The 26,906-nt window shown below is 42.9% G+C and overlaps 2 protein-coding genes across 2 annotated transcripts in view; both read left to right on the plus strand.

The window, feature by feature from the left end:
* The window catches only part of itga1 (integrin, alpha 1), an 85,785-nt gene extending 68,285 nt beyond the window's left edge, over window positions 1–17,500 (plus strand). The window contains exons 18-30 of the mRNA XM_041898973.1: window positions 2,312–2,419; window positions 5,378–5,454; window positions 5,631–5,757; window positions 5,887–5,967; window positions 12,367–12,443; window positions 12,559–12,648; window positions 12,771–12,879; window positions 14,870–14,983; window positions 15,200–15,304; window positions 15,391–15,495; window positions 15,577–15,672; window positions 15,773–15,886; window positions 16,093–17,500. Of these exons, the coding sequence (XP_041754907.1) occupies window positions 2,312–2,419; window positions 5,378–5,454; window positions 5,631–5,757; window positions 5,887–5,967; window positions 12,367–12,443; window positions 12,559–12,648; window positions 12,771–12,879; window positions 14,870–14,983; window positions 15,200–15,304; window positions 15,391–15,495; window positions 15,577–15,672; window positions 15,773–15,886; window positions 16,093–16,152 (1,263 nt within the window). The 3' untranslated portion in view covers window positions 16,153–17,500. The remainder of the gene's footprint in view (window positions 1–2,311; window positions 2,420–5,377; window positions 5,455–5,630; window positions 5,758–5,886; window positions 5,968–12,366; window positions 12,444–12,558; window positions 12,649–12,770; window positions 12,880–14,869; window positions 14,984–15,199; window positions 15,305–15,390; window positions 15,496–15,576; window positions 15,673–15,772; window positions 15,887–16,092) is intronic.
* An 8,489-nt stretch (window positions 17,501–25,989) lies between these two features.
* The window catches only part of LOC121582841 (integrin alpha-2), a 40,014-nt gene continuing 39,097 nt past the window's right edge, over window positions 25,990–26,906 (plus strand). The window contains exon 1 of the mRNA XM_041898976.1: window positions 25,990–26,126. Within this exon, the coding sequence (XP_041754910.1) occupies window positions 26,078–26,126 (49 nt within the window). The 5' untranslated portion in view covers window positions 25,990–26,077. The remainder of the gene's footprint in view (window positions 26,127–26,906) is intronic.

Raw genomic sequence — 26,906 nt, forward strand, 5'->3', positions numbered from 1 at the left:
AATGGGAGCGAGAGAGAGGGTGCGAGAGGGGAGGTGAAGAGAGGAGAGAGAGATGGGGAGAGGAGGGGATGGAGGGGAGAGAGAGATGAAGAGAGGGGTAGAGGGAGAGAGGGCGAGATAGATAAGCAAAATAAAGTGAAAGAGGGAGGGAGAGAGATAGGAGAAAGAAAGAGAGAGTGGATGAGATAGAGAGGGAGATAGGCATGTTAGAGAGAGAGGGGTAGAGGCATGTTTGAGAGAGTTAGAGAGAGAGGGGTAGAGGCGTGTTTGAGAGAGTTAGAGAGAGAGGGGTAGAAGCATGTTTGAGAGAGAGAGAGAGGGGTAGAGGCATGTTTGAGAGAGTTAGATAGAGAGGGGTATATAGGACTGTGAGGGTGTTAGAGAGAGAGGGGTAGAGGCATGTGAGAGAGAGAGAGGAGAGTTTGAAAGAGAGACAAAAGAAAGAAAAGAGAGAGAGAGAAGAAGAGAGGGAAAAAGGGAGAGCTGGTGGATGGTTGGAGAGTGCGGTCAAAGTGCATTCCAGTGGAGATATTCGCTAGTGTTCTGTTCCACAATGCAGCCAGATAGATCTCACGCTGTCCATTCCAACTGGAACATAGCTGTATTCTCCACTCTGATAAAGACTGACACACATAACCCACATTGCCCTCCGAGGGGGAGATATAATAGACATGTAGCCCACATAATCCACAGGGACTACTGATAACAGTAAGGGTTATACTGTACATGCAGTGAATAAGATCTAAGGCATACAGTAGTTTACAGTACTTTAGATTACATATTCTGACATATTCTTTAAGAAAGCTGATTCAAATACAATACATCCAGACAGTGACCAAAAGCAAACACAGTAGGTACATTCAGTGGCGTCATGCCCATAGGGGGCACAAAGGCACATGCCCCCTCAGATTTTTAAAAAACATGTTCAGATATTAGATTAATTACTAAACTTCATTTTTAAGCCCACGTTTTATCATATATATTGTCAGCGGTACTTTGCGGAGGGGGCACTGGTACTGTATATATATAAATATATGTGTACCAGTCAAAAGTTTGGACACACTTTTTATTTATTTAGTTTTTACATTGTATAATAATAGTGAAGACATCAAAACTATGAAATAACACGTTTGGAATCATGTAGTAACCAAAAAAGTGTTAAACAAATCAAAATATATTTTATATTTGAGATTCTTCAAAGTAGCCACCCTTTACCTTGATGACATCTTTGCACATTCTTGGCATTCTCTCAACCAGCTTCATGAGGTAGTCACCTGGAATGTATTTCAATTAACAGGTGTGCCTTGTTAAAAGTTAATTTGTGGAATATCTTTCCTTCTTAATGCGTTTGAGCCAATCAGTTGTGTTGTGACAGGGGGGGGTATACAGAAGATAGCCCTATTTGGTAAAAGACCTAGTCCATATCATGGCAAGAACAGGTCAAAAAAGCAAAGAGAAACAACAGTCCCTCACCCGCATCAAAGTTGCCCATCCCTGCTCTAGTGCATGCAGTATCTTCAGTGGAGGACGAGAGAGAGTGTAGAGTGACACACACAGCGTTTGATTTTATTTTAGCAGCAGGTGAAGGGCAGGAGGTATGTTTGTAAATTAATTTGATCAAGATATGTAGCCTATTGATTCCTTCTTGATGAATATTTTATTTTATTTTATATATATATATATATATATATATATATATATATATATATATATATATATATATATTTTGTTGTTCCTCTGTAATACTAGCCACCTAGCAATTTTATGAAGTTGGCTTTAGCTAGCCAGCTAGATAGGTTCCCAATCTCCCAACCCATAACTAGCTACCAAACCATTTCAGGCTATCGATCAAGTTAGATTAGCTTGTCTAACTATCTTAGCTGACATGCCTGCTGGCAAGGTTTCTAGACTTTAGAAATAAGAGGTATGCTTAGATAACCTATGCCGAGAAATAGCGGCCGATAGCTTAGTGGTTAAGAGCGTTGTGCCAGTAACCGAAAGGTCGCTTGTTCTAATCCCCGAGCCGACTAGGTGAAAAATCCCCTAATTGCTCCTGTAAGTCGCCCTGGATAAGAGAATCTGCTAAATGACAAAAATGTAAATAGACATATTTTTTACATAGAATTAGACATAATGATTATGGCTCTAGATTACAGGAAAAACTGTTTCAGATGTTTGAAAAATTCCATATTATCCCAGATTCTCCAACCACCCCTCTTCCATCCTCACGTACATCGCACCCCCTCTAAAATAAATGGTGCATGACGCCCCTGGATACATTGTACATTACATTATCCCCTCCTCCCTTCAGGCTAAATTGGACTTCAGAGACCCCATCATGGTCTCCCTAGAGTTTGGCCTGGCTGAGGACACAGGTCCCGTCCTGGATGGAGACTTACCAACGTCACTTAACAAAACGGTAAGATGAACCACACTGCGCCAGATTTAACACACAAACACACACACACACACACACCAGTAACTTTTGGCTTGCCATGAATTTTGTGTACCTTGGCTTGCTTCCCTCTTTAGCCCCTAGAGGCCCTCATTGGCTAACAATATGTGTGCACACATTGATTTCTTACCTTACTGTTTTGTTTAGACCTCAGCTATCACATATTGCAACGGTGAATATGCAATATGTGAGCAGAGAAGTCAGTAATCAGTACTTTACACTGTCATGCAGTCATACTCTCCACAGCAACAGCTGTCCTCCATCCTTCACTAGTTCATAGCAGGCTTATTAGCTTTAAAACACTGACAGGCAGTTATCCTGTTTCCATAATGGAGCTCCCACACACACATAGTTCTTATGAGCTATTTGCCAGACGGACAGAGAGCCAAAACATGTGGCTGGATAATAACGCAGTGGTAGAACAGGGATTCCTTGAAGCCTCAAATTCCTCAACACAAAACAGGGTGTGATTACATCCAAGTTACATGTCTGTTTAGTAAAGTTAGCACATGTTCACTGGTTCTCAGGCCTGAGTTCTCATGCTATCAACAAACCACACCTCTCTCAGTATAACCAGAGAGGAAGTGCCGAAGTGAGAGGGTACACTCCCGTCAACATCTGTCCACACAGGAATACAGTGATAAGCAGACCGATAAGCAGACCGATAAGCAAACCACCTGCCTTCCCGTCTTTGGGACGACTCCCATTGTTTGGGCGGAGACAAGACCATCTCGTCATTCTATAAAACAGGAGGTTGTTGGCACATTAATTAGGGAGGACGGGCTCGTGGTAATGGCTGGAGCGAAAGGAGTGGAATGGTATCAATTACGTCAAACATGGTTTCCATGGTGATGCCATTCCATTCGCTCCTTTCCAACCATCATTATGAGCCGTCCTCCCCTCAGCAGCCTCCACTGTTATATACAGTATCTCTGGTACAACATACTACTCAGGGTCATGGAGGACGTTCTTCTGTTACACTAGAGAAGTGGTCCTGCTACTGTATAGTGAAGGGCAGAGATGTTGGAACAAATACACGAGTGCACACACACACACACACACATACTGTAGTTATCACACGAAAGCGCTACGTTTTCCCTGAGACATTGTATGGCATCCCAGATCGTCATTCTTGGGAGAAGACACTGTTGATCTTGTCACCATTCCAATGCCACTGGGAACCAATGGGATCTCATGTCCCAAATGTTAGGAATGCATTTAACTATTTCAGTCTGTCTTGTACATGGTTTACAGTTGAAGTTGGAAGTTTACATACACTTAGGTTGGAGTTATTAAAACTTGTTTTTCAACCACTCCACACATTTCTTGTTAACAAACTATAGTTTTGGCAAGTCGGTTAGGACATCTACTTTGTGCATGACACAACTAATTTTTCCAACAATTGTTTACAGACAGATTATTTCACTTATAATTCACTGTATCACAATTCCAGTGGGTCAGAAGTTTACATACACTAAGTTGACTGTGCCTTTAAAGAGCTTGGAAAATTCCAGAAAATGATGTCATGGCTTTAGAAGCTTCTGATAGGTTAATTGACATCATTTGAGTCAATTGGAGGTGTACCTGTGGATGTATTTCAAGGCCTACCTTCAAACTCAGTGCCTCTTTGCTTGACATCATGGGAAAATCAAAAGAAATCAGCCAAGACCTCAGAAAAAAATGGTATATCTCCACAAGTCTGGTTCATCCTTGGGAGCAATTTCCAAACGCCTGAAGGTACCACGTTAATCTGTACAAACAATAGTATGCAAGTATAAACACCATGGGACCACGCAGCCGTCATACCGCTTAGGAAGGAGACGCGTTCTGTCTCCTAGAGATGAACGTACTTTGGTGCGAAAAGTGCAAATCAATCCCAGAACAACAGCAAAGGACCTTGTGAAGATGCTGGAGGAAACAGGTACAAAAGTATCTATATCCACAGTAAAACGAGTCCTATATCGACATTACCTGAAAGGCCGCTCAGCAAGGAAGAAGCCACTGCTCCAAAACCACCATAAAAAAGTCAGACTACGGTTTGCAACTGCACATGGGGACAAAGATTGTACTTTTTGGAGAAATGTCCTCTGGTCTGATGAAAAAAAATGAGAACTGTTTGGCCATAATGACCATCGTTATGTTTGGAGGAAAAAGAGGGATGCTTGCAAGCCGAAAAACACCATGCCAACCGTGAAGCACGGGGGTGGCAGCATCATGCTGTGGGGGTGCTTTGCTGTAGGAGGGACTGGTGCACTTCACAAAATAGATGGCAACATGAGGAAGAAAAATTATGTGGATATATTGAAGCAACATCTCAAGACATCAGTCAGGAAGTTAAAGCTTGGTCGCAAATGGGTCTTCCAGATGGACAATGACCCCAATCATACTTCCAAAGTTGTGGCAAAATGGCTTAAGTACAACAAAGTCAAGGTATTGGAGTGGCCATCACAAAGCCCTGACCTCAATCCTATAGAACATTTGTGGGCAGAACTGAAAAAGCGTGTGCGAGCAAGGAGGCCTACAAACCTGACTCAGTTACACCAGCTCTGTCAGGAGGAATGGGCCAAAATTCACCCAACTTATTGTGGGAAGCTTGTGGAAGGCTACCCAAAACGTTTGACCCAAGTTAAACAATGTAAAGGCAATGCTATCAAATACTCATTGAGTGTATGTAAACTTCTGACCCACTGGGAATGTGATGAAAGAAATAAAAGCTTAAATAAATCATTCTCTCTATTATTATTCTGACATTTCACATTCTTAAAATAAAGTGGTGATCCTAACTGACCTAAGACAGGACATTTTTACTAGGATTAATTGTCAGGAATTGTGAGAAACTGAGTTTAAATGTATTTGGCTAAGGTGTATGTAATCTTCCGACTTCCACTGTATATTTCTTGTAACCATGCACATGTCATTTAGATTCCTTTGGTGGACTGTGGGAGCGATGACAAGTGCATAGCTGACCTATCGCTGAAGGCTGTGCCAAGTATACAAAGGTATTACCACAATGATTGCATTCCTTCAGTCCATCAAACTGTCAACAGTTATGTCGCAGTTCAGTAGCAGTTATGTTGCCCTTGTATTGTACTTTGGCGCCCCCTTGTGTTACTTTAGTTGAAATGCCAACATTACATTTACCCTGCTACAGTAGTAACTTTCCTATTCTTTGCAGTCTTGTGATCAAAGCGAACAAGGAGAAGTTCCACGTTCTGATCACCACTAGAAACAGCAAAGACAACGCTTACAACACCAAAGTTATGCTGAGCTTTATTGAAAACATCAACTACGTCAAGGTCGAGGTGAGGTTGCTCTCTGTCTTTATACCAGTTGTGTGGCTTCATATCAACTTCTACTATCTTGAACATCAGAATGTCATAATTTCTGTCAGTATGTGTTTTGACATTGACATCTCTCCATTTACTCCGCAGCCCAAAGAAAAAGACTGCAGTCTAAATAATACCAAAGTTGAGTGTGCTGTGGGATATCCATTCCTCAAAAGCAATGTAGAGGTAAGACGTTTCTTTATTATTATTTATATTTTTATATATTTTTATTTATTTATACATTTTTTAGGGGGAAGATCAGCTTTAATATTGCAGATAGATTGTAGCTTCCATCAATGTAATTGTCTGCATCATTTTCAATCCCCCATATATTTATTTGTCAATATATACAGTACCAGTCAAAAGTTTGGACACACCTACTCATTCAAGGGTTTGTCTTTATTTTTACTATTTTCTACATTGTAGAATAATAGTGAAGACATCAAAACTATGAAATAACACATATGGAATCATGTAGTAACCAAAAAAGTGTTAAACAAATCTAAATATATTTTAGATTTTAGATTCTTCAAAGTAGCCACCCTTTGCCTAGATGACAGCTTTGCACACTCTTGGCATTCTCTCAACTAGCTTCACCTGGAATGCTTTTCCAACAGTCTTGAAGGAGTTCCCACATATGCTGAGCACTTGTTGGCAGTGGCAATTTTAGCATGTAAATCTTGGTGGGGCAAAAAAAATAAGTGAGATGCAAGCCAGCAAAGCCACAACACGAATCAAATCAAATTGTATTTGTCACATGCGCCGAATACAACAGGTGTAGACCTTACAGTGAAATGCTTACTTACAAGCCCTTAACCAACAATGCAGTTTTAAGAAAGAATACCTAAAAGATAAAAATAAATAAAAGTAACAAATAATTAAAGAGCAGCAGTAAAATAACAATAGCGAGGCTATATACAGGGGGTACCGGTACCGAGTCAATGTGCGGGGGCACCGGTTAGTCGAGGTAATTGAGGTAATATGTACATGTAGGTAGAGTTATTAAAGTGACTATGCATAGATAATAAACAGATAGTAGCAGTAGCGTAAAGGGGGGGAGCAAAGCAAATAGTCTGGGTAGCCATTTGATTAGATGTTCAGGAGTCTTATGGCTTGGGGGTAAAAGCTGTTTAGAAGCCTCTTGGACCTAGACTTGGCGCTCCGGTACTGCTTGCCGTGCGGTAGCAGAGAGAACAGTCTATGACTAGGTTGGCTGGAGTCATTAATTGCACTATAACGGTGGCAAACGGTGCCCACAAACTGTTAGGGCCTACATAAAGCTGTCCCAACAGCAGAGTCCCAACAGCAGTCCCAACACCTTACCACTGCTACACCTGGCTATCAGCGGAGCCTTGTCTGGCAGCGAAACAGTTCATTCAGCCTCATTTACTGCCTTTTAAAAAAACATAGCTGATATGGCTGACTTGCTTAAACAAATGTGGTTTCTACTGACAATTGAGATGTACAAACTATGGCATAAGGGGACGACAAGCGGATTAGAGGCAATTCGTAATTTCGATTAAGACATTAATGAGCGAGCTACAACGGACGCAGTCAATATAACTATTTGTGAAGCACTTTTGAAATGTACAGTGACAGAATTCAGAACATAGGCCGTTCTTACAGTGTTCTCCCTGTACACCAAGTCAGAACCGTAGGATAAATAAAGGGGGCATATAAGCAAACAATGAAAGCTCTTACAGTAGTTGTCACGATCGTTAACGGATGAGACGGACCAAAGCGCAGCGTGATAAGTGTACATTTTATTACGTACACGAACAAAACGAACGATACGTGAAGTCCTGAGGTTAACACAACACAAACCTTTACGGAACAAGATCCCACAACCTAACATGCCAACAGGCTGCCTAAGTATGGTCCCCAATCAGAGACAACGAGCTACAGCTGTCTCCGATTGGGAACCACCCTGGCCAACATGGAAACTAAACGATCTAGAACCAAACATAGAAAATTTAACATAGAACATCCACACCCTGGCTCAACAATTAAGAGTCCCCAGAGCCAGGGCGTGACAGTACCCCCCCCAAAGGCGCGGACTGCGACCGCGCCACACCAACACAACAGAGTAGGAGCCGGGTGGGCATTCCGCCTCGGAGGCGGATCCGGCTCCGGGCGTGACCACCACTCTCTCTCTACCCCCCCCGTTGCGCCCTTGGTCTGGTCCCGCTGGCCGGAGCTGGACTGGACACCGGTGGAACGGATTGCTCTGGCTCCGGGCTGACGACCCGCACCACAGGCTTGGTGCGGGGAGCAGGAACAGGCCGGACCGGGCTGGCGACGCGCACCACAGGCTTGGTGCGGGGAGCAGGAACAGGCCGGACCGGGCTGGCGACGCGCACCACAGGCTTGGTGCGGGGAGCAGGAACAGGCCGGATCGGGCTGGCGACGCGCACCACTGGCTTGGTGCGGGGAGCAGGAACAGGCCGGACCGGGCTGGCGACGCGCACCACTGGCTTGGTGCGGGGAGCAGGAACAGGCCGGACCGGGCTGGCGACGCACACCACTGGCTTGGTGCGGGGAGCAGGAACAGGCCGGACCGGGCTGGCGACGCGCACCACAGGCTTGGTGCGAGGGACAGGAACAGGCCGGACCGTACTGGGAACACACACCACTGGCCTTGTGCGGGGATCAGGAACGGGCCGGACCGGACTGGTGACACACACCACTTGCTTGGTGCGAGGAGCGGGACTGGGTTTCCTTATAAACCTCCGCTCCCTCTGCTGCCTAACCAGTACCTCTCGCCGTGCCTCTACACTCTCCTTCTCCCTCATGACCAATGGCCCCCGTAACCTGGTGGCCTCCTCTCCTAGTCCGCAGATTCGCCCTGTAGCTGCCTCCAGCAGCCCCGTCGTCCACGCCGTGTGCCCCCCCCCCAAAAAAAAATGTCTTGGGGTTGCCTCTCGCGTGTCCGTCGTCGGCACGGTTGGCGCCGTTTCTCCTCTCCTGCCTGGGCATTTACTTTTGCCCATTGCCCTCTGCCCGCGAATATCTCCTCCCATGACCACCATTCGCCCACCTGGGACATCGCCAACTTCTCCTCCTGGGCACGCTGCTTGGTCCTCTGGTGGTGGGATCTTCTGTCACGATCGTTAACGGATGAGACGGACCAAGGCGCAGCGTGATAAGCGTACATTTTATTACGTACACAACACACGAACAAAACAACAAAACGAACGATACGTGAAGTCCTGAGGTTAACACAACACAAACCTTTACGGAACAAGATCCCACAACCTAACATGCCAACAGGCTGCCTAAGTATGGTCCCCAATCAGAGACAACGAGCTACAGCTGTCTCCGATTGGGAACCACCCTGGCCAACATAGAAACTAAACGATCTAGAACCAAACATAGAAAACTAAACATAGAACATCCACACCCTGGCTCAACAATTAAGAGTCCCCAGAGCCAGGGCGTGACAGTAGTTGATGATTACATGTCTCTAAAACAGGTAATAGGCTACATGTGTACCACCAAGTCAGAACAGTAAGTGAAATTAAGAGGGGAGAATACAGTTGTGGTCAAAGATTTTGTGAATGACACAAATATAAATTTTCACAAAGTCTGCTGCCTCAGTTTTTATGATGGCAATTTGCATATACTCCAGAATGTTATGAAGAGTGATCAGATGAATTACAATTAATTGCAAAGTCCCTCTTTGCCATGAAAATGAACTTAATCCCCCCCAAAAAATTCCACTGCATTTCAGCACTGCCACAAAAGAACCAGCTGCCATCATGTCAGTGATTCTCTCGTTAACACAGGTGAGAGTGTTGACGAGGACAAGGCTGGAGATCACTCTGTCATGCTGATTGAGTTAGAATAACAGACTGGAAGCTTTAAAAGGAGGGTGGTGCTTGAAATCATTGTTCTTCCTCTGTTAACCATGGTTACCTGCAAGGAAACACGTGCCATCATCATTGCTTTGCACAAAAAGGGCTTCACAGGCAAGGATATTGCTGCTAGTAAGATTGCACCTAAATCAACCATTTATCGGATCATCAAGAACATCAAGGAGAGATGTTCAATTGTTGTGAAGAAGGCTTCAGGGCGCCCAAGAAAGTCCAGCAAGCGCCAGGACCGTCTCCTAAAGTTGATTCAGCTGCGGGATCAGGGCACCACCAGTGCAGAGCTTGCTCAGGAATGGCAGCAGGCAGGTGTGAGTGCATCTGCACGCACAGTGAGGCAAATACTTTTGGAGGATGAATCTCCTTTCCGATTGTTTGGGGCATCCGGATAAAAGCTTGTCCGGAGAAGACAAGGTGAGCGCTACCATCAGTCCTGTGTCATGCCAACAGTAAAGCATCCTGAGACCATTCATGTGTGGGGTTGCTTCTCAGCCAAGGGAGTGGGCTCACTCACAATTTTGCCTAAGAACACAGCCATGAATAAAGAATGGTACCAACACATCCTCAGAGAGCAACTTCTCCCAACCATCCAAGAACAGTTTGGTGACGAACAATGCCTTTTCCAGCATGATGGAGCACCTTGCCATAAGCCAAAAGTGATAACTAAGTGGCTCGTGGAACAAAACATCGACATTTTGGGTCCATGGCCAGGAAACTCCCCAGACCTTAATCCCATTGAGAACTTGTGGTCAATCCTCAAGAGGCGGGTGGACAAACAAAACCCCACAAATTCTGACAAACTCCAAGCATTGATTATGCAAGAATGGGCTGCCATCAGTCAGGATGTGGCCCAGAAGTTAATTGACAGCATGCCAGGGCGGATTGCAGAGGTCTTGAAAAAGAAGGGTCAACACTGCAAATATTGACTCTTTGCATAAACTAAATGTAATTATCAATAAAAGCCTTTGACACTTAAGGTATGCTTGTAATTATATATCTAAAAACACTGAAGCAGCAAACTTTGTGAAGACCAATACTTGTGTAATTCTCAAAACTTTTGACCATGACTGTAGACCAAATTATTAGGGTGAGGCACGTGGGCTACTAACAGCTTACTACACAACATACATTTAGTATTACTTTCTTAGCTACAGTATACATATCTCCCTGGCATATTACATCATTTATGCAGCAACATACAATACATTTCTGGACTCACCTTGTTATGCTGTGCTCAGTTGAACAGGAAGGTGGCGAGACGGTTCTTCGTGGACACATTTTATCATCAAAGAAAGAGGCGGGATTTACAATTCAGAGTTGGATGACCGTTGAAAACGTATTTTCCCAGTCAGAGCTCGTTTGTTCCCGACTTCCCAGTTGCAATGCTTGCAGTTAGCCACTGTCACTTTTTTTCCCCCAAACCACTCATTGTTGAATTTGCGATTTCCAACTTGTTGTGTAATGTTTATGTCCAATGGCCGATGAGCACCGATACGAGCACTGATTTTATCTATAATTTCTCTTCATTATTTATCTTCATATGACAAGGATTAAAAAGGATTTGCCAGTAGATTGTCGACTTGATTCATGATGATGACTGCTAGCTAAGATTTTGAAAGTAAGATGTTGACATGATCAGTCCAATCAAAGCTACTGTGTATATAATGTGATTTGACGTAATTCTATTTTTGGCCAATGACCTTGAGCCTTCTTTGAAGGGCACTTCTAATGTAACTCTATGGCAGCACCCAAAGGGCTTGCATTTTCGAAGTCTACCTTAGACATGGCGGTGACGTAGTGTCCCCATGAGTGACAGAACACTGAGCCAATCACGGCGCAACGCTCCTGCATTTTGGAGCTGCCTTTTTCAAGAAAACTAAAAAGAGACCACATTTGTATGCAGCTTTATTTACATTGTTTGCAAACTGATATGAGACACTTATTAATGCCAAAATAACTTGCAAAACAGGCAAGCCCAAAAAAGAGAAATATTTGCAAAAAAATGTGTCTCTGCCCCAGCTATTCTGAATGATGGGTCGCCACTGCTTGCTGGCTGCTTTTCCTTCACTCTGCGATCCGACTCATTCCAAACCATCTCAATTGGGTTGAGGTCAGGTGATTGTTGAGGCCAGGTCATCTGATGCAGCACTCCATCACTCTCCTTCTTGGTCAAATAGCCCTTACACAGCCTGGAGGTGTGTTTTGGGTAATTGTCCTGTTGAAAAACAAATGATAGTCCCACTAAGCTCAAACCAGATGGGATGGCGTATCGCTGCAGAATGCTGTGGTAGCCATGCTGGTTAAGTGTGCCTTGAATTCTAAATAAATCACTGACAGTGTCACCAGTAAAGCACCATCACATCTCCTCCTCCATGCTTTACGGTGGGAACTACACATGCAGAGATCATCCGTTCACCCACACCGCGTCTCACAAAGACACGGCGATTGGAACCAAAAATCTCAAATTTGGACTCCAGACCAAAGGAAGAATTTCCACCGGACTAATGTCCATTGCTCGTGTTTCTTGGCCCAAGCAGGTCTCTTCTTATTATTGGTGTCCTTTAGTAGTGGTTTCTTTGCAGCAATTCGACCATGAAGGCCTGATTCACACAGTCCCCTCTGAACATATATAAGATGATTCTTGCAATAATACATATCTATCCTCATACCATTAGACTTCAGGCCACTCATGTGTCTGCTTGTTCTCTCTCTGCAGGAGGTGTTTAAGATCCTGTTTGAAGTCAACCCTGCATATGTCTGGAAGGAAATTCAGATCAACGTAACTGCAACCAGGTACAGTAAGCCATGGTGTCACACTAAATCTAAACAACATAAAATAAATGATTGATCAAAGAAGAAGTATTGAAATGTCAAAATTCTAATGCAATGGCTTTTCCCCTTACTACAGTGACAGTGAGGAACTGAACGCCACCCTCCATGACAACACTGTGAGAATCTCCATCCCTGTAAAGTATGAGCCTGGACTTAGATTCACAGCGTGAGTACAGACAGCAGTTGCAACACATACAGTACATTCTTATTTTCACAGATTAAAAAAAAAAGAAAGTTCGACCATTTTCCATATCTTTCCATCTCCTTTCTCATCCCTCCATCTCTCAGTGACAGGCACATGAAGGAGGACCACATCATAGTGAAAGAGGGAGAGCAGTACCCTAGCGTCTTCAACCACACCAGTGTGATAGGAGAAGTGGTCAAGATAAGCTACACGGTAAGACATACATACATACAGTATCATCCCAGTCATACTCTAGTGAGGCCTGGTTAGTCGGAACGCCCTGAGTCTGGTGAGATATGGGCAAGTGGTGTGCCCAAAAGTAAGACATCCCTTACAAATATGTACCATGGTACTACTATGGTACGTTCACTTATTACCTTGGTATTGCATCATGTATACCATGGTATAGATCTGAATCATGGAAATGTACCATCATTTTAGCTTTTAAGTAAGATGGTACTGCCATGCACCTAAATAATACCATGGTATTGCCTCATTTTACCATGGTATAGATGTGGATTCTTGGAAATACCATGGTTCATACTATAGTGAGACCTGGTTAGTCAGAGCGCCCTGAGTCTGGTGAGAGACCTGGTTAGATATGGCCAAGTGGTGTGACCAAAAATAAGACAAGTATTCTGAGTTGCCTCAGCTTTGAAGAGGCTAACATGTGATTCAATTGTGAGTGAAAGACCTGTGACTTACTGATTCTCTCTGACTAGGGTTTAATATTTTTCCAGAGAATCTACCCCAAAAAAATCAGGAGAAAATTGCATGAAATTACCGGGCATCCCGGTATTCCTGTTCAAACCGGAAGTGGTATTTAAAAGCATAGCCTATAATACTAGCGGGAAAAAATGACATGATTATACCACTGTAAATGGAGAAATATACACACGAATCTAACATTTTCTTTTTGTACTTTTTGCAATTGAATCAACTCAAAGTTCTCTCAAATTTACCACACTATTTTGTTGATGTAGTCTAGTTATAGGCTACTTCATAGCCTAGGCCTATGAAGTGCCGTTGACGGACTGGTCAAATATTATGAGGTCTTGTGAAAATTACATTAGCTTTAGCCTACCTTTGACTGAACGATGTCAAGCAGCTTGTTGACCCTTTTCTCTCCCCTTGCACCTGGCTATCGGGGGAATTTGGGAATGTTATGGATGTTTTTACTTCATGATAATCCGATTGAGATTAGACAATGATTCCGAATGTTTAATAGTCACATGTACAGGGTTGCAGGTGTGATTGCAGGGTGCAGTGAAAGTCTTAGGCTTCGAGCTCCAACATGCAGGACTAAGTGAAATAAAATAAAGAAAATGGTCATAAAAACAACAGTAGAAATATAAATAGCACTATATATATCATAACAACTGTAGCAGTGATGAATAAATAAATGTCAATTGGGGTGGAGGCAGAGTAAAGACTGTTGAGGGGGTGGGGGGGAATGGCCATAGGGGGAGCAGCATGACCATTGAGGGAGTGTGGGGACTAAGTGAAAGAAAAACAAAAAAAATGGTCTACCGTAACTGCGTCGAGAGGTCGCGTGTAGCCTGCACATAGCAAGCAATTACATTTATAGAAGCCAGGCAATTAGTCTAAGAATGTTTTCTATTGGGGACTTTATGTTGCGCAAATATGGTAGGCTGCTACCATTGTGATGATTGGTCTAATGTATGAATGAAGCCAGAGAGTTGATATGTCGCACGTGCATATTTTGTATTTTTGCATCTCGGCTGATTTACCCTTCTCTTTCTCGGCATATCCTCTCATCAGTTGTGATATGTTGAGAAATTCTTGGGGAAGGTAGGCTATGGCCATCTTGTTTGAGTGCTGATCTGAATAGCCCGTAGGCCTACTTGCTGTTTGCAATGGCATGGTAGGAGAACCCATCGCACGCAGCACTTTGAATTTATGCCGACTTCGTGTAAGTAAATAGGCTACAACAGCACACACAATCACACTGAGGGTTGATGATTGGTCATGCAGATATCAGAGCAGAGAAGGCAGCAGAGAAGACAGATTTAGACATGACATATCATTTAACAGCTCCATTTCACGTCACGCTGCTCATATAAATCATTTATAATAATTTACTGGTTTCTCAACATTATTTCTCCCCTGAGACGAGAATGAGTTTGGGTGGGAAATCTTGTTAACCCGGTTCCCGCTATAAAACCCTATCTCTAACCTCCAGATGGAAAAAGATGTGGATATGGTGGCTCCTCCTCTGAAGCTAAGGGTGACGTACCCGTACCTGTCACCCAGAGAGAACGTCCTGCTTTACCTGACTGACGTCACCTCCTCACAGGTAAGGCCTCTCTCTCTCCCTACGGTACATGTACTGTACAATAGAGGTAGAGTTTCTATCTGTACCCTGCACAGGGTTCTCTGCCAGTCAACAGATAATCACACTGTGAAGTCAACCAGACTGCATAACTTTAGTGGTGTGGATCAACTTGATCCAATGTGATTGATTGACTGATGATTGATTGATTTATTGATGGATCTTGTCTGTCTCCCACAGGATGTGAGATGCCATGCCATGGATCTGATTAACCCTTTAAAGATCAACCACAACAATGTCCACACTCTCAACCTTAAAAAAGAGACCCTCAGTGACTTCCTGGTGGTGAGTCAACACTGTGTGTGTGTGTGTGTGTGTGTGTGCGCGCGCGTGTGTGTGTGTGTCTCACAGTGTGTATTCTCTCCTTGCAGGGCTGTAAGGACCACCCATGTAAGTCATTTGACTGCTCCATCCCTCACGCCAACAACAGCCAGGTCAATGTTACCTTCAGGGTGTGGAAGCCCACCTTTATCAAAGTGAGTATAATGGAGTGATTGAATGATTTTGTTTCTGACTGATTCTGATTCATTAATCTGATTCAATGATTTGCTGAGCAGGCAGAGTTCACCAGTCTTCATATGATAGTTCATGCCACTCTGGAGAACCAGAACACTGATCTCTTCATGTTGAGTACCGCTAATAACGCCAGAGATGTGAGTGCAATGACATATTCATTTTCATGTGATTTTATGTGTTTGCTTGTTGTCCTTTGTTTGTTTTCTGGGTCATGTAACACTCTTGTTTCTATCTCAGGTGAAGATTCAGGTGTCTAAAGAGGCACTAGGAGGTATACCACTGTGGATCATTATAGTCAGTATCTTAATAGGACTTCTCATTCTAGCACTGGTCATCTTCGCCCTATGGAAGGTATGTGTGTGTTCACAACATTCTGTCTGCTTGTGTCAATTGGGAAGAGATAGAATAGCACAGGCTTGCATTATAGAGAGGTTCAACATGTGTGACCATGTGTGAAATACACTTTAAAATCTATATACTTAAACTCAAACTTGAGACTTAAATTCGGATGTGAATTATGTTGTATTCAATTTTTTCTTCTTTGCTCCATCTACCAGGCTGGATTTTTCAAAAGAAAATCCATGGAAGACATGGAGAAGGAGGACATTAAGAATTAACCCTTCCACCACCCTGTAGGTCTGTCTGTGCCCCACTATCTTCAGGTCTGTTATCTGGTCAGTCAGAGGAGATACCATAAGAAATACCACAACCCATTCACCTGAATGCCATCAGGTCAGAGGAAAAGCCAGAGTTTATCTATGGCTCTGCACCAACCCGTTCACCTGAAAGTGATGTGGCCCATCTATCTGAACAACATGGTCTACCAGTCTTAATAACAACCTGGTCTGGTTCAGTGGATAGAGAAGCCTGGGGAAACATTGAACTTGTACACTGTGGTCTTCCGTCTATCCAACTTGGGTACCAAGACCTGGACCTTAAGGACCTAAGCTAGAAGAGACATCAGAAGACCTATGGCATCCTGACCCAGAACTGATCATTTAAAGCCACAACCTCATCAGCTTTATACAACAGAACAAAACATTCTCAGGTTTACTTATAACATCCTAAAGCCCCTAAAAACACCTCAGACTATGGCATTAAACCAAAGTTGTCCAAGTCCATGTGAACTCTGGTGGGTTTGCACAGACAATCTGCGATGGGTTAGAATCCTGTGTCCTAGTTGTTTGATACTTTTAACGAAACACTGTCAATCCATGGTATATTTTAAAACATGTTATTACCTATATTTTGGCACATTCCTCATCTTCTAAGCAGAATGTTTGCTTTTGACACACTGACATTTTCAAAATGTTCTAGTCTTACAAGCGCAATCTGTAAGTTAGATTTTTCTATTGTTTAACAATTGAAAGGGGTCTATGCAAGTGTACCCACCAAAATATTATATTCCGTATATAAAAGAAGAGGAGGAACAGATGCTACTGACATAAATACATTTATTCATCTTGTTTTTGTTTCATCTTGTTGCCACATGGGGGAAGAGAACTTACAGATTGCGCCTTTACAGTATTAGGAAAACATTTGATTGTACTGTTAATGTAAGTAAATGTAAAGCTTGTACATAAAGTTGTTTGCAATAATTCCTAGAATTTAAGATAAAATTGACATAAATCCAGCATGTATCAATAAGGCCCTACACTCTTAGAAAAAAGGGTTCCAAAAGGGTTATTTGCGGAGGGATAGGGTTCTACCAAGAACCATTTTGATCAGAAGAACCCTTTTGGAAGACAAGGGTTATTTGTAAGGCAAAGGGTTCTACCTAGAACCTTTAACAACCCAATAACCGTTTTTGGAAGAAAGTTTTTTTTTATAATTTGGAAGGCAAGAAGGGTTGTATATAGAGCCATATATACAAGTTCCCAGCATGAAGGGAGATGTTTTTTATTTAATTTTTTACTGTAATATCTCTGTTTTTGCATGTACATTGATTGGCTAATACATTTCATGCTACACAAAGATAAATAACATACAGTTTTCTAAACTAATCCAATCTATTGGATTTATTGCACCCGTTACTTAGATGGTTGTTCCAGTTTAGATGATTGAGGTAGTCTCAGTCTTCAATCTTCCCTACCCTGGCAGTCATTCTGAATACAGGTTGGGGCTGATTTAACAATTCCACTTGTTGGATATCCTAACTCTGGCTGGATTCCAATAGGAATTACACATCACTTTACAAGACAGCATAATGTGACTTGCAGGCCTGATGTGGCCTGTAAACCAGGAGATTCCTAACACCACTGTGTTAGTGTATAACTAGGCCCTCAAAGAAAGGCCTTATGATATATGTAATGTATTGTCATAAATAATTAGATTTTAAAGGCTAATAAGGCTGGTGGAACCATTCATAGAGGGTACTAGGAAGAACCCTCCAAAGATAAAAGTGTTCTTGGGAGAACTATTCATAGATGGTTCTAGGAAGAACCTTTAGATGATAAAATGGTTCTTGGTAGAACCCTTCAAAGAGGGTTCTAGTTAGAACCATATATACAGGGGGTTCTTTGCAAAGGGTTCTACCCAGCACCAAAAAGGGTTCCCCTATGGGGACAAACTGAAGAACCCTGTATGGTTCTACTTAGCACCTTTTTTTCTAAGAGTGTATATGTCAGTAATAGAGAGAAAATAACTAATTTGCTCCAACGTTTCTCAGGTGATACGTATGATAGTATGGTGATAGTATAATGAGTGTGTTTGTCATTAATAATATGGAGTATATGGAGCTTCGACATAATCTGAATTAGATAAAACAAACAAACGTATAATGAAAATATGTCAATATTGGTCTTATATTTTGATCAAAATCGAAATGTCCAATAAATGTGTATTGGAACTAGATTCATTTTGCGTCCATCCGCTAAGATTTTAGTTTTTTGACTAATCTTTCTTTCTTTTCTGTCTTTAATTTTTTGGGAAATTGATTTGTGAGGTAGCCTACGGTCGCATACAGTAATCCAGAAAGCCTCTCAAAATAGATTCCTGATGTCTTAATCTGACAGTAGCACAGAACAAAAAGAAGTTTGTCATGAAGAAGGTCAAGCTCTGGAAACTAGACGATTGACGGTCACATACTGGGGGTGATTTGACAGTCTATGAATCCCAAAAAGAGCCACTTCCTAAAATAGAGACAAGTAACAAGACAAAGTAAGAGGGCTTGCGATGCATATCACCAGCAGCTTATGCCCAAGGCCTGTAGTCTCTGTTATGGATGGACCGGTAGGTTTGAAATCACCCTCACCATGTGACACTTGATATTAATGCACCTCCGCTTATTCTCCTGAATCTATCTGCATTTTGTTTCCATATTTTGCACACATTGTATTGTATATAAGATACACTCATCAGTTCACTCTTCACTTTTGAAAGCACATGTAATAAATAACAAATGTCTGTAAAATGTGTAAAATAATGTTAACACAGCGATCCTCCATCTTGTCCCCTTCTGGAGAGCTTATTTGTCACAGCTCAGCAGCGATAGATTCAGTTGATCAAGGTGTTGAAGATTTGATTATGGATGAGTTGAATCAGTACCCGTACTCGGAACCCAGAACCAAATTTGTGTGTGCTGACCAGCTTCTCGATTTGACATTTAATAACATTTATGTTGACAGTCTGTCTCAAGAGATTGTTGTATCAGGTGTGACGGCACTAAGGTTGGAAAACAACCTGCATCACTTTGACTCTCCAGGACCAGGGTTGAGGAGCACTGATCTATCGTCTCAGTCCACTTTGACTGAGGGAGGAGAGGGCTGAGACTGCATCTGACTGATATGCTCCAGTCATATACACTGCTGTGAAATGTCCACTTAATGCACTGGTTTGTCATACTGTATGTACTCTCATTAGCACAGATTTGAAAGCATTTTGAAAGCATTGCACATGCTGTCAAGGATCTTATGCCAAAAAAAAATAAAGCCTTGTTTTTTAATGTTGGACATAGGACTGAATTAGTATCATGATAGGCTGCTACGTGCCTGCGTTCGTGTGTATGTTTGCGTGCGTGCGTGAGTTATTGTTGTATGCTAAAAAGATAACGCTTTCTCTCTGAAGTGCAGGCAGCAAGCCAGCTAGTTTGCTGCAGACAGGTTGCTCATGCGTTTGGGATTACTGTACACATCAGTTAATCCTTTCAGCTGGAACTTGTTCACAGTCAGTGGGCAGTCTGGGCAATGCAGGCATACTGACCCCATTACACACACAGGAAGGCCTTCATGGTTTCAGACTGAAAGAAAAGAGGCAAGGCAGCTTCCATTATGATTCTGCCTGTGTGCTCTCGGTGTTTGTGTCTTATAAAGAACAATAACTGAGAACAGACAGCCAGGCAAGGAGACAGACAGATAGATAGATAGACAGACGAACACCCACAGTTTGTTGATGTTTTCATCCTCCAGGAATTCATGATAATATTATTGTGAAACCTGCCACTTTACTGTAAATGCGGAGAACTGTGGTTCTGTTTAACTTATCGCAGACTCAGGGGTCAGGTATATAACAGCACATGGGTATCATTTGGGGATCTGTGGTGTGAGACAGAGACAAAGGTAGAGAGACAGAGAGATGTAGAACCCTGACTACTGCTCTGCCTCAGGGCTCCCGTAGTACTGTTAACTATGTCTCTCATCCTCTTTTGATGTAAAGGGGGGGTGACCAACAGTTTGTCAATGAGTAATAGCTTAAACACATTGTAAACAACATCTGTATTATCTCAGAAGGGTAGCTCCGAGGGTACGGTGTCAGTCACTGTCCTAAGATCAAACGTATGGGTCAAAATGTTACTATAGTGCGGCTTGTATTGTCACTCGGTATGTCTGTTGCTGTAGGGGATTGTAACAAACACACCCTGATACTCAGGTCCAAACAGGTTTGGAGAAAAATGTTCAAATTTACTACCTGACCGAATAGTTGGAGACTTTTTGAGAGCTTGAGGATTGTGTATAATCTTTCAGGGCGGTAACTATGAATGGACTGGGGTCAGGGGTGGGGTGGGCTTGGGTAACAAATACTCCAAGAGTCACCTGTCAAACTTCTGTACCGTATTATCTGGAAACATATAGCCTGCAGACATAATGTAAATCCTAAATCAGACAAGTTACTGCATCATGATGATGACTCATTGGTGAATGTCCATATCTGTATTGAAATACAGAAATCGGTGCACCAGTAAGCGCTTGAATTGTAGCATGTAGTGCATTACTAAGTTTCAAGTTTTATTGTCATGTGCACAAGTACAGTGAAATGCCTTTTATGCAAGCTCTTTCCCAACAATGCAGTAATCAATATCAGTATTACTATATAGTAGTACCCCCCACCGGAAATAGAAATAAGAAAAACATGAGAAAGTAAATAAACTACATACCGGGGATATACCGGGTCAGTTCCAGGGTCAGTGCCAATACCATATTTACAATGTGCAGGGATACTGGAGTGGTAGGGGTAGATATGTATAGGAGTAAGGTGACTAGGTATCAGGATATATGATAAACAGAGTAGCAGCAGTGTATATGATTGTGTGTGTGTGTGTGTGTGTGTGTGTGTGTGTGTGTGAGTCAGTATCAATGTGTGTGCATGTTATGTGTATGAGCAAATGAAGTGTGCGTGTGCTTGTGCATGTGTGTGTGTGAGTGAATGAGTGTGTAGAGTGTGCATAGAGTGAGTGTGTTAGCATAGAGTGAGTAGCAGTCTTATGGCTTGGGGATAGAAGCTGTTCAGGAGCCAGTTGGTATCGGACTTGTTGCTCCGGTACCGCTTGCCATGCGGAAGCAGAGAGAACAGTCTATGGCTTGGGTGGCTGGAGTCTTTAACAATTCTCTGGGCCATCCTAACACACCACCTGATATAGAGGTCCTGGATGGCAGGGTGCTCGGCCCCAGTGATGTACTGGGCTGTCCGCACCACCCTCTGTAGCACCATGTGATTGAGGGGGTGCAGTTGCCATACCAAGCAGTGATGCAGCCAGTCAATATGCTCTCAATGGTGCAGCTGTATAACTTTTTGAGGATTTGAGGGCCCATGCCAAATCTTTTCAACCTCCTGAGGGGGAAGAGGCGCTTTCTTCTCAACTATTTGCAAGTGCGTGGACCATTTTAAGTCCTTAGTGATTTGGACACCGAGGAACTTGAAGCTCTCGACCCGCTCCACTGCAGCCCCGTCGATGTGGAGTTTGGTATTTTATTAGGATCCCCATTAGCTGTAGCAAAAGCAGCAGCTACTCTTCCTGGGGTCCACACAAAACATGAAACATGACATAATAAAGAACCTTAGTAGACAAGAACAGCTCAAAGACATAACTACTTAAATATATATTTTTAAAGGCACACGTAGCCTACATATCAATACATACAAACAAACTATATAGGTCAAATAGGGGAGAGGCGTTGTGCCGTGATGTGTTGCTTTATCTTTTTTTTGAAACCAGGTTTGCTGTTCATTTGAGCAATTTGAGATGGAACAGTGTTCCATGCAAAAATGGCTCTATATAATACTGTACGCTTTCTAGAATTTGTTCTGGATTTGGGGACTGTGAAAAGACCCCTGGTGGCATGTCTTCTGGGGTAAGTGTGTGTGTGTCAGAGTTGTGTGTAAATTGACTATGCAAACAATTTGGGATTTCCAACACAATGTTTCTTATAAAAAGAAGAAGTGATGCAGTCAGTCTCTCCACACGACTGGACAATAATCAAGATAAGACTAGAGCCTGCAGGACTTTTTGGAGTGTGGTGTCAAAATAGCAGAGCATCTCTTTATTACAGACAGACCTCTCCCCGTCTTTAAACCATTGAATCTATACGTTTTGACCATGACAGTTTACAATCTAAGGTAATGCCGAGTAATTTAGTCTCCTCAACTTGTTCAATAGCCACACCATTCATTACTAGATTCAGCTGAGGTCTAGAACTTAGGGAATGGATAGGGGCGTGCTTGCCCCCCTGTTTCCTGTAGTCCACGATCAACTCCTTGGTCTTACTGACGTTGAGGGATAGGTTGTTGTTCTACGTCAGCCTACGTATACAGCGGATAGATATCTTGAATGGATGATCTTATAAAGAAGATAAAGAATGAGTATAAAGAAGATAAATAACTTCCTGCCTGTATAGAATGGTTCCAGAGAACTTCACACACAGTCACCACACATACAGTTGAAGTCGGAAGTTTACATACATTTAGGTTGGAATCATTAAAACTTGTTTTTCAACCACGCCACACATTTCTATTAACAAGCTATAGTTTTGGCAAGTCGGTTAGGACATCTACTTTGTGCATGACATAAGTACATTTTCCAACAATTGTTTACAGACAGATTATTTCACTTATAATTCACTAAATCACAATTTCAGTGGGTCAGAAGTTTACATACACTAAATTGACAGTGCCTTTAAACAGCTTGGAAATGTCCAGAAAATAATGTAATGGCTTTAGAAGCTTCTGATAGGTTTTGAGTCAATTGGAGGTGTACCTGCTGATGTATTTCAAGGCCTACCTTCAAACTCAGTGCCTCTTGGCTTGACATCATGGGAAAATCAAAAGAAATCAGCCAAGACCTCAGAAAATAAATTGTAGACCTCCACAAGTCTGGTTCATCCTTGGGAGCAATTTCCAAATGCCTGAAAGTACCACGTTCATCTGTACGCAAGTATAAACACCATGGGACCACGCAGCCGTCATTCAGCTCAGGAAGGAGACGCGTTCTGTCTCCTAGAGATGAATGTACTTTGGTGCGAAAAGTGCAAATCAATCCCAGAACAACAGCAAAGGACCTTGTGAAGATGCTGGAGGAAACAGGTATAAAAGTATCTATATCCACAGTAAAACGTTCTATATCGACATAACCTGAAACGCCGCTCAGCAAGGAAGAAGCCACTGCTCCAAAACCACCATAAAAAAAGCCAGACTACGGTTTGCAACTGCACATGGGGACAAAGATCGTACTTTTAGGAGAAATGTCCTCTGGTCTGATTAAACAAAAATAGAACTGTTTGGCCATAATGACCATCGTTATGTTTGGAGGAAAAAGGGGGTTGCTTGCAAGCCGAAGAACACCATCCCAACCGTGAAGCACGGGGGTGGCCGCATCATGCTGTGGGGGTGCTTTGCTGCAGGAGGGACTGGTGCACTTCACAAAATAGATGGCATCATGAGGAAGGAAAATTATGTGGATATATTGAAGCAACATCTCAAGACATCAGTCAGGAAGTTAAAGCTTGGTCGCAAATGGGTCTTCCAAATGGACAATGACCCCAAGCACACTTCCAAAGTTGTGGCAAAATGGCTTAAGGACAACAAAGTAAAGGTATTGGAGTGGCTGTCACAAAGCCCTGACCTCAATCCTATAGAACATTTGTGGGCAGAACTGAAAAAGCATGTGCGAGCAAGGAGGCCTACAAATCTGATTCAGTTACACCAGCTCTGTCAGGAAGAATGGGCCAAAATTCACCCAACTTATTGTGGGAAGCTTATGGAAGGCTACACGAAACGTTTGACCCAAGTTAAACAATTTAAAGGCAATGCTACCAAATACTAATTGAGTGTATGTAAACTTCTGACCCACTGGGAATGTGATGAAAGAAATAAAAGCTGAAATAAATCATTCTCTCTACTATTATTCTGACATTTCACATTCTTAAAATAAAGTGGTGATCCTAACTGACCTAAAATAGGAAATCTTTACTAGGATTAAATGTCAGGAATTGTGAAAAATTGAGTTTAAATGTATTTGGCTAAGGTGTATTTAAACATCCGACTTCAACTGTACGTCACCACATCCCACAGTGTGACTGTCAAAATCAAAAGTAACAGTCAGTATCTGGTGTGGCCACCAGCTGCATTAAGTACTGCAGTGCATCTCCTGCTCATGGACTGCACCAGATTTGCCAGTTCTTGCTGTGAGATGTTACCCCACTCTTCCACCAAGGCACCTGCAAGTTCCCGGACATTTCTTGGGGGAATGGCCCTAGCCCTCACCCTCCGATCAAACAGGTCCCAGACGTGCTCAATGGGATTGAGATCCGGGCTCTTCGCTGGTCATGGCAGAACACTGACATTCCTGTCTTGCAGGAAATCACGCACAGAACGAGCAGTATGGCTGGTGGCATTGTCATGCTGGAGGGTCATGTCAGGATGAGCCTGCAGGAAGGGTACCACATGAGGGAGGAGGATGTCTTCCCTGTAATGCACAGCATTGAGATTGCCTGCAATGACAACAAGCTCAGTCCGATGATGCTGTGACACACCGCCCAGACCATGACGGGCCCTCCACCTCCAAATCGATCCCGCTCCAGAGTACAGGCCTCGGTGTAACACTCATTCCTTCGACGATAAACGCGAATCCGACCATCACCCCTGGTGAGACAAAACCGCGACTCGTCAGTGAAGAGCACTTTCTGCCAGTCCTGTCTGGTCCAGCGATGGTGCCCATAGGTGACGTTGTTGCCGGTGATGTCTGGTGAGGACCTGCCTTACAACAGGCCTACAAGCCCTCAGTCCAGCCTCTCTCAGCCTATTGCGGACAGTCTGAGCACTGATGGAGGGATTGTGCGTTCCTGGTGTAACTCTGACAGTTGTTGTTGCCATCCTGTACCTGTCCCGCAGGTGTGATGTTCAGATGTACCGATCCTGTGCAGGTGTTCTTCCACTGCGAGGACGATCAGCTGTCCATCCTGTCGCCCTGTAGCGCTGTCTTAGGCTTCTCACAGTACGGACATTGCAATTTATTACCCTGGCCACATCTGCAGTCCTCATGCCTCCTTGCAGCATGCGCTAAGGCACGTTCACGCAGATGAGCAGGGACCCTGGGCATCTTTCTTTTGGTGTTTTTCAGAGTCAGTAGAAAGACCTCTTTAGTGTCCTAAGTTTTCATAACTGTGACCTTAATTGCCTACCCTCTGTAAGCTGTTAGTGTCTTAACGACCGTTCCACAGGTGCATGTTCATTAATTGTTTATGGTTCATTGAACAAGCATGGGAAACAGTGTTTAAATCCTTTACAATGAAGATATGTGAAGTTATTAGGATTTTTACAAATTATCTTTGAAAGACAGGGTCCTGAAAAAGGGACTTTTCTTTTTTTATTGAGTTTATTTGTCTCAGACTAAGTAACTACTGCCAGGCAAGCATTTGTGTAGTAACTGAATTGTCGCAGCACGATCATACTACTACTCCTTGAAATGTCAGTACCCTCCTTGTCTCTGCCGTCACGAGAGGTCGTCACTAGTTACCACAGCCACAAAGTCATAACTATGGTTAAACCCCGCCTATTTCCAAAATGTATCTTCAAAAAAATCTGATGCTAAACCTAACCTTAACCACACTGCTAACCTTGTGCCTAATCACAACCTTAAATTAAGACCAATTGTTTTCATGAATTTTTATGATAGCCAATTCTGACTTTGTGGCTGTGGTAACGAGTGACAACCGTCCCGAGCGACCCATTCTAAACTTCACCAACCGTGAGAGCTCTGCTGAAGTTAAAAACTGCACGGGGACCGAAAAGGCGCCCGGTTTCATCTCCTACTTTTTTCTCAGTCTTGGAACGATGGAGTTTAATCCAAAGAGGACTGTTTTGACGTTGCTTTTGATCCAGTGTAAGTAATTTGGCACTTCTATGGACTTCAGTATAAGATTAGAAAACTTTGTTTTGTAAAGAGTGTCAAGTGCCAGAGATATTCCAGTGCAATACAGGCTACTAATGCAATTGTATCAACGCTATGATTACGCTAGTTGGCTCTCTATGGAATGTATACAAATGTTTCTAATGGCTCCCATGAGATAACTGGGCACAAGATACTGTTGTTTCAATCTCTCAGTGACATTTCTTTGAAAACATGTCAGTACAGATGAGGCTGGAGGGGTTCTCAAATATTGAAGATATTATGGATATCAGGAATAAAACACTTAATTTGGAGTGCAGTGTATTGGGTTATTTTACGTTATATTATGACTAGTTATCTGCTAGAAAGATAATGTTTTTTTGTAGTTTATGTCATGAGTGTTAGGCAGTGTTGGGAAAGCAGCACTATTGCAGGTTAGGTCAGGTTCTATTGCATTTCCATGTGTTCTCAGGTGAGAGCTGGGTTGACAGCCCAGTGAGATATTTGGTTGCCTGAAGCTATGAAAATTATTATTGTCAGCCAGGCATGCTCATACACTACATGACCAAAAGTATGTGGACACCTGCTCGTCGAACATCTCATTCCAAAATCATGGGCATTAATATGGAGTTGGTCCCCCTTTTGCTGCTATAACATCCTCCACTCTTCTGGGAAGGCTTTCCACAAGATGTTGGAACATTGCTGCGGCGACTTGCTTACATTCAGCCACGAGCATCGGGCACTGATGTTGGGTAATTAGGCCTGGCTCGCAGT

The sequence above is a fragment of the Coregonus clupeaformis genome, chromosome 15, assembly GCF_020615455.1.
Source record: "Coregonus clupeaformis isolate EN_2021a chromosome 15, ASM2061545v1, whole genome shotgun sequence".
NCBI lineage: Eukaryota > Metazoa > Chordata > Actinopteri > Salmoniformes > Salmonidae > Coregonus > Coregonus clupeaformis.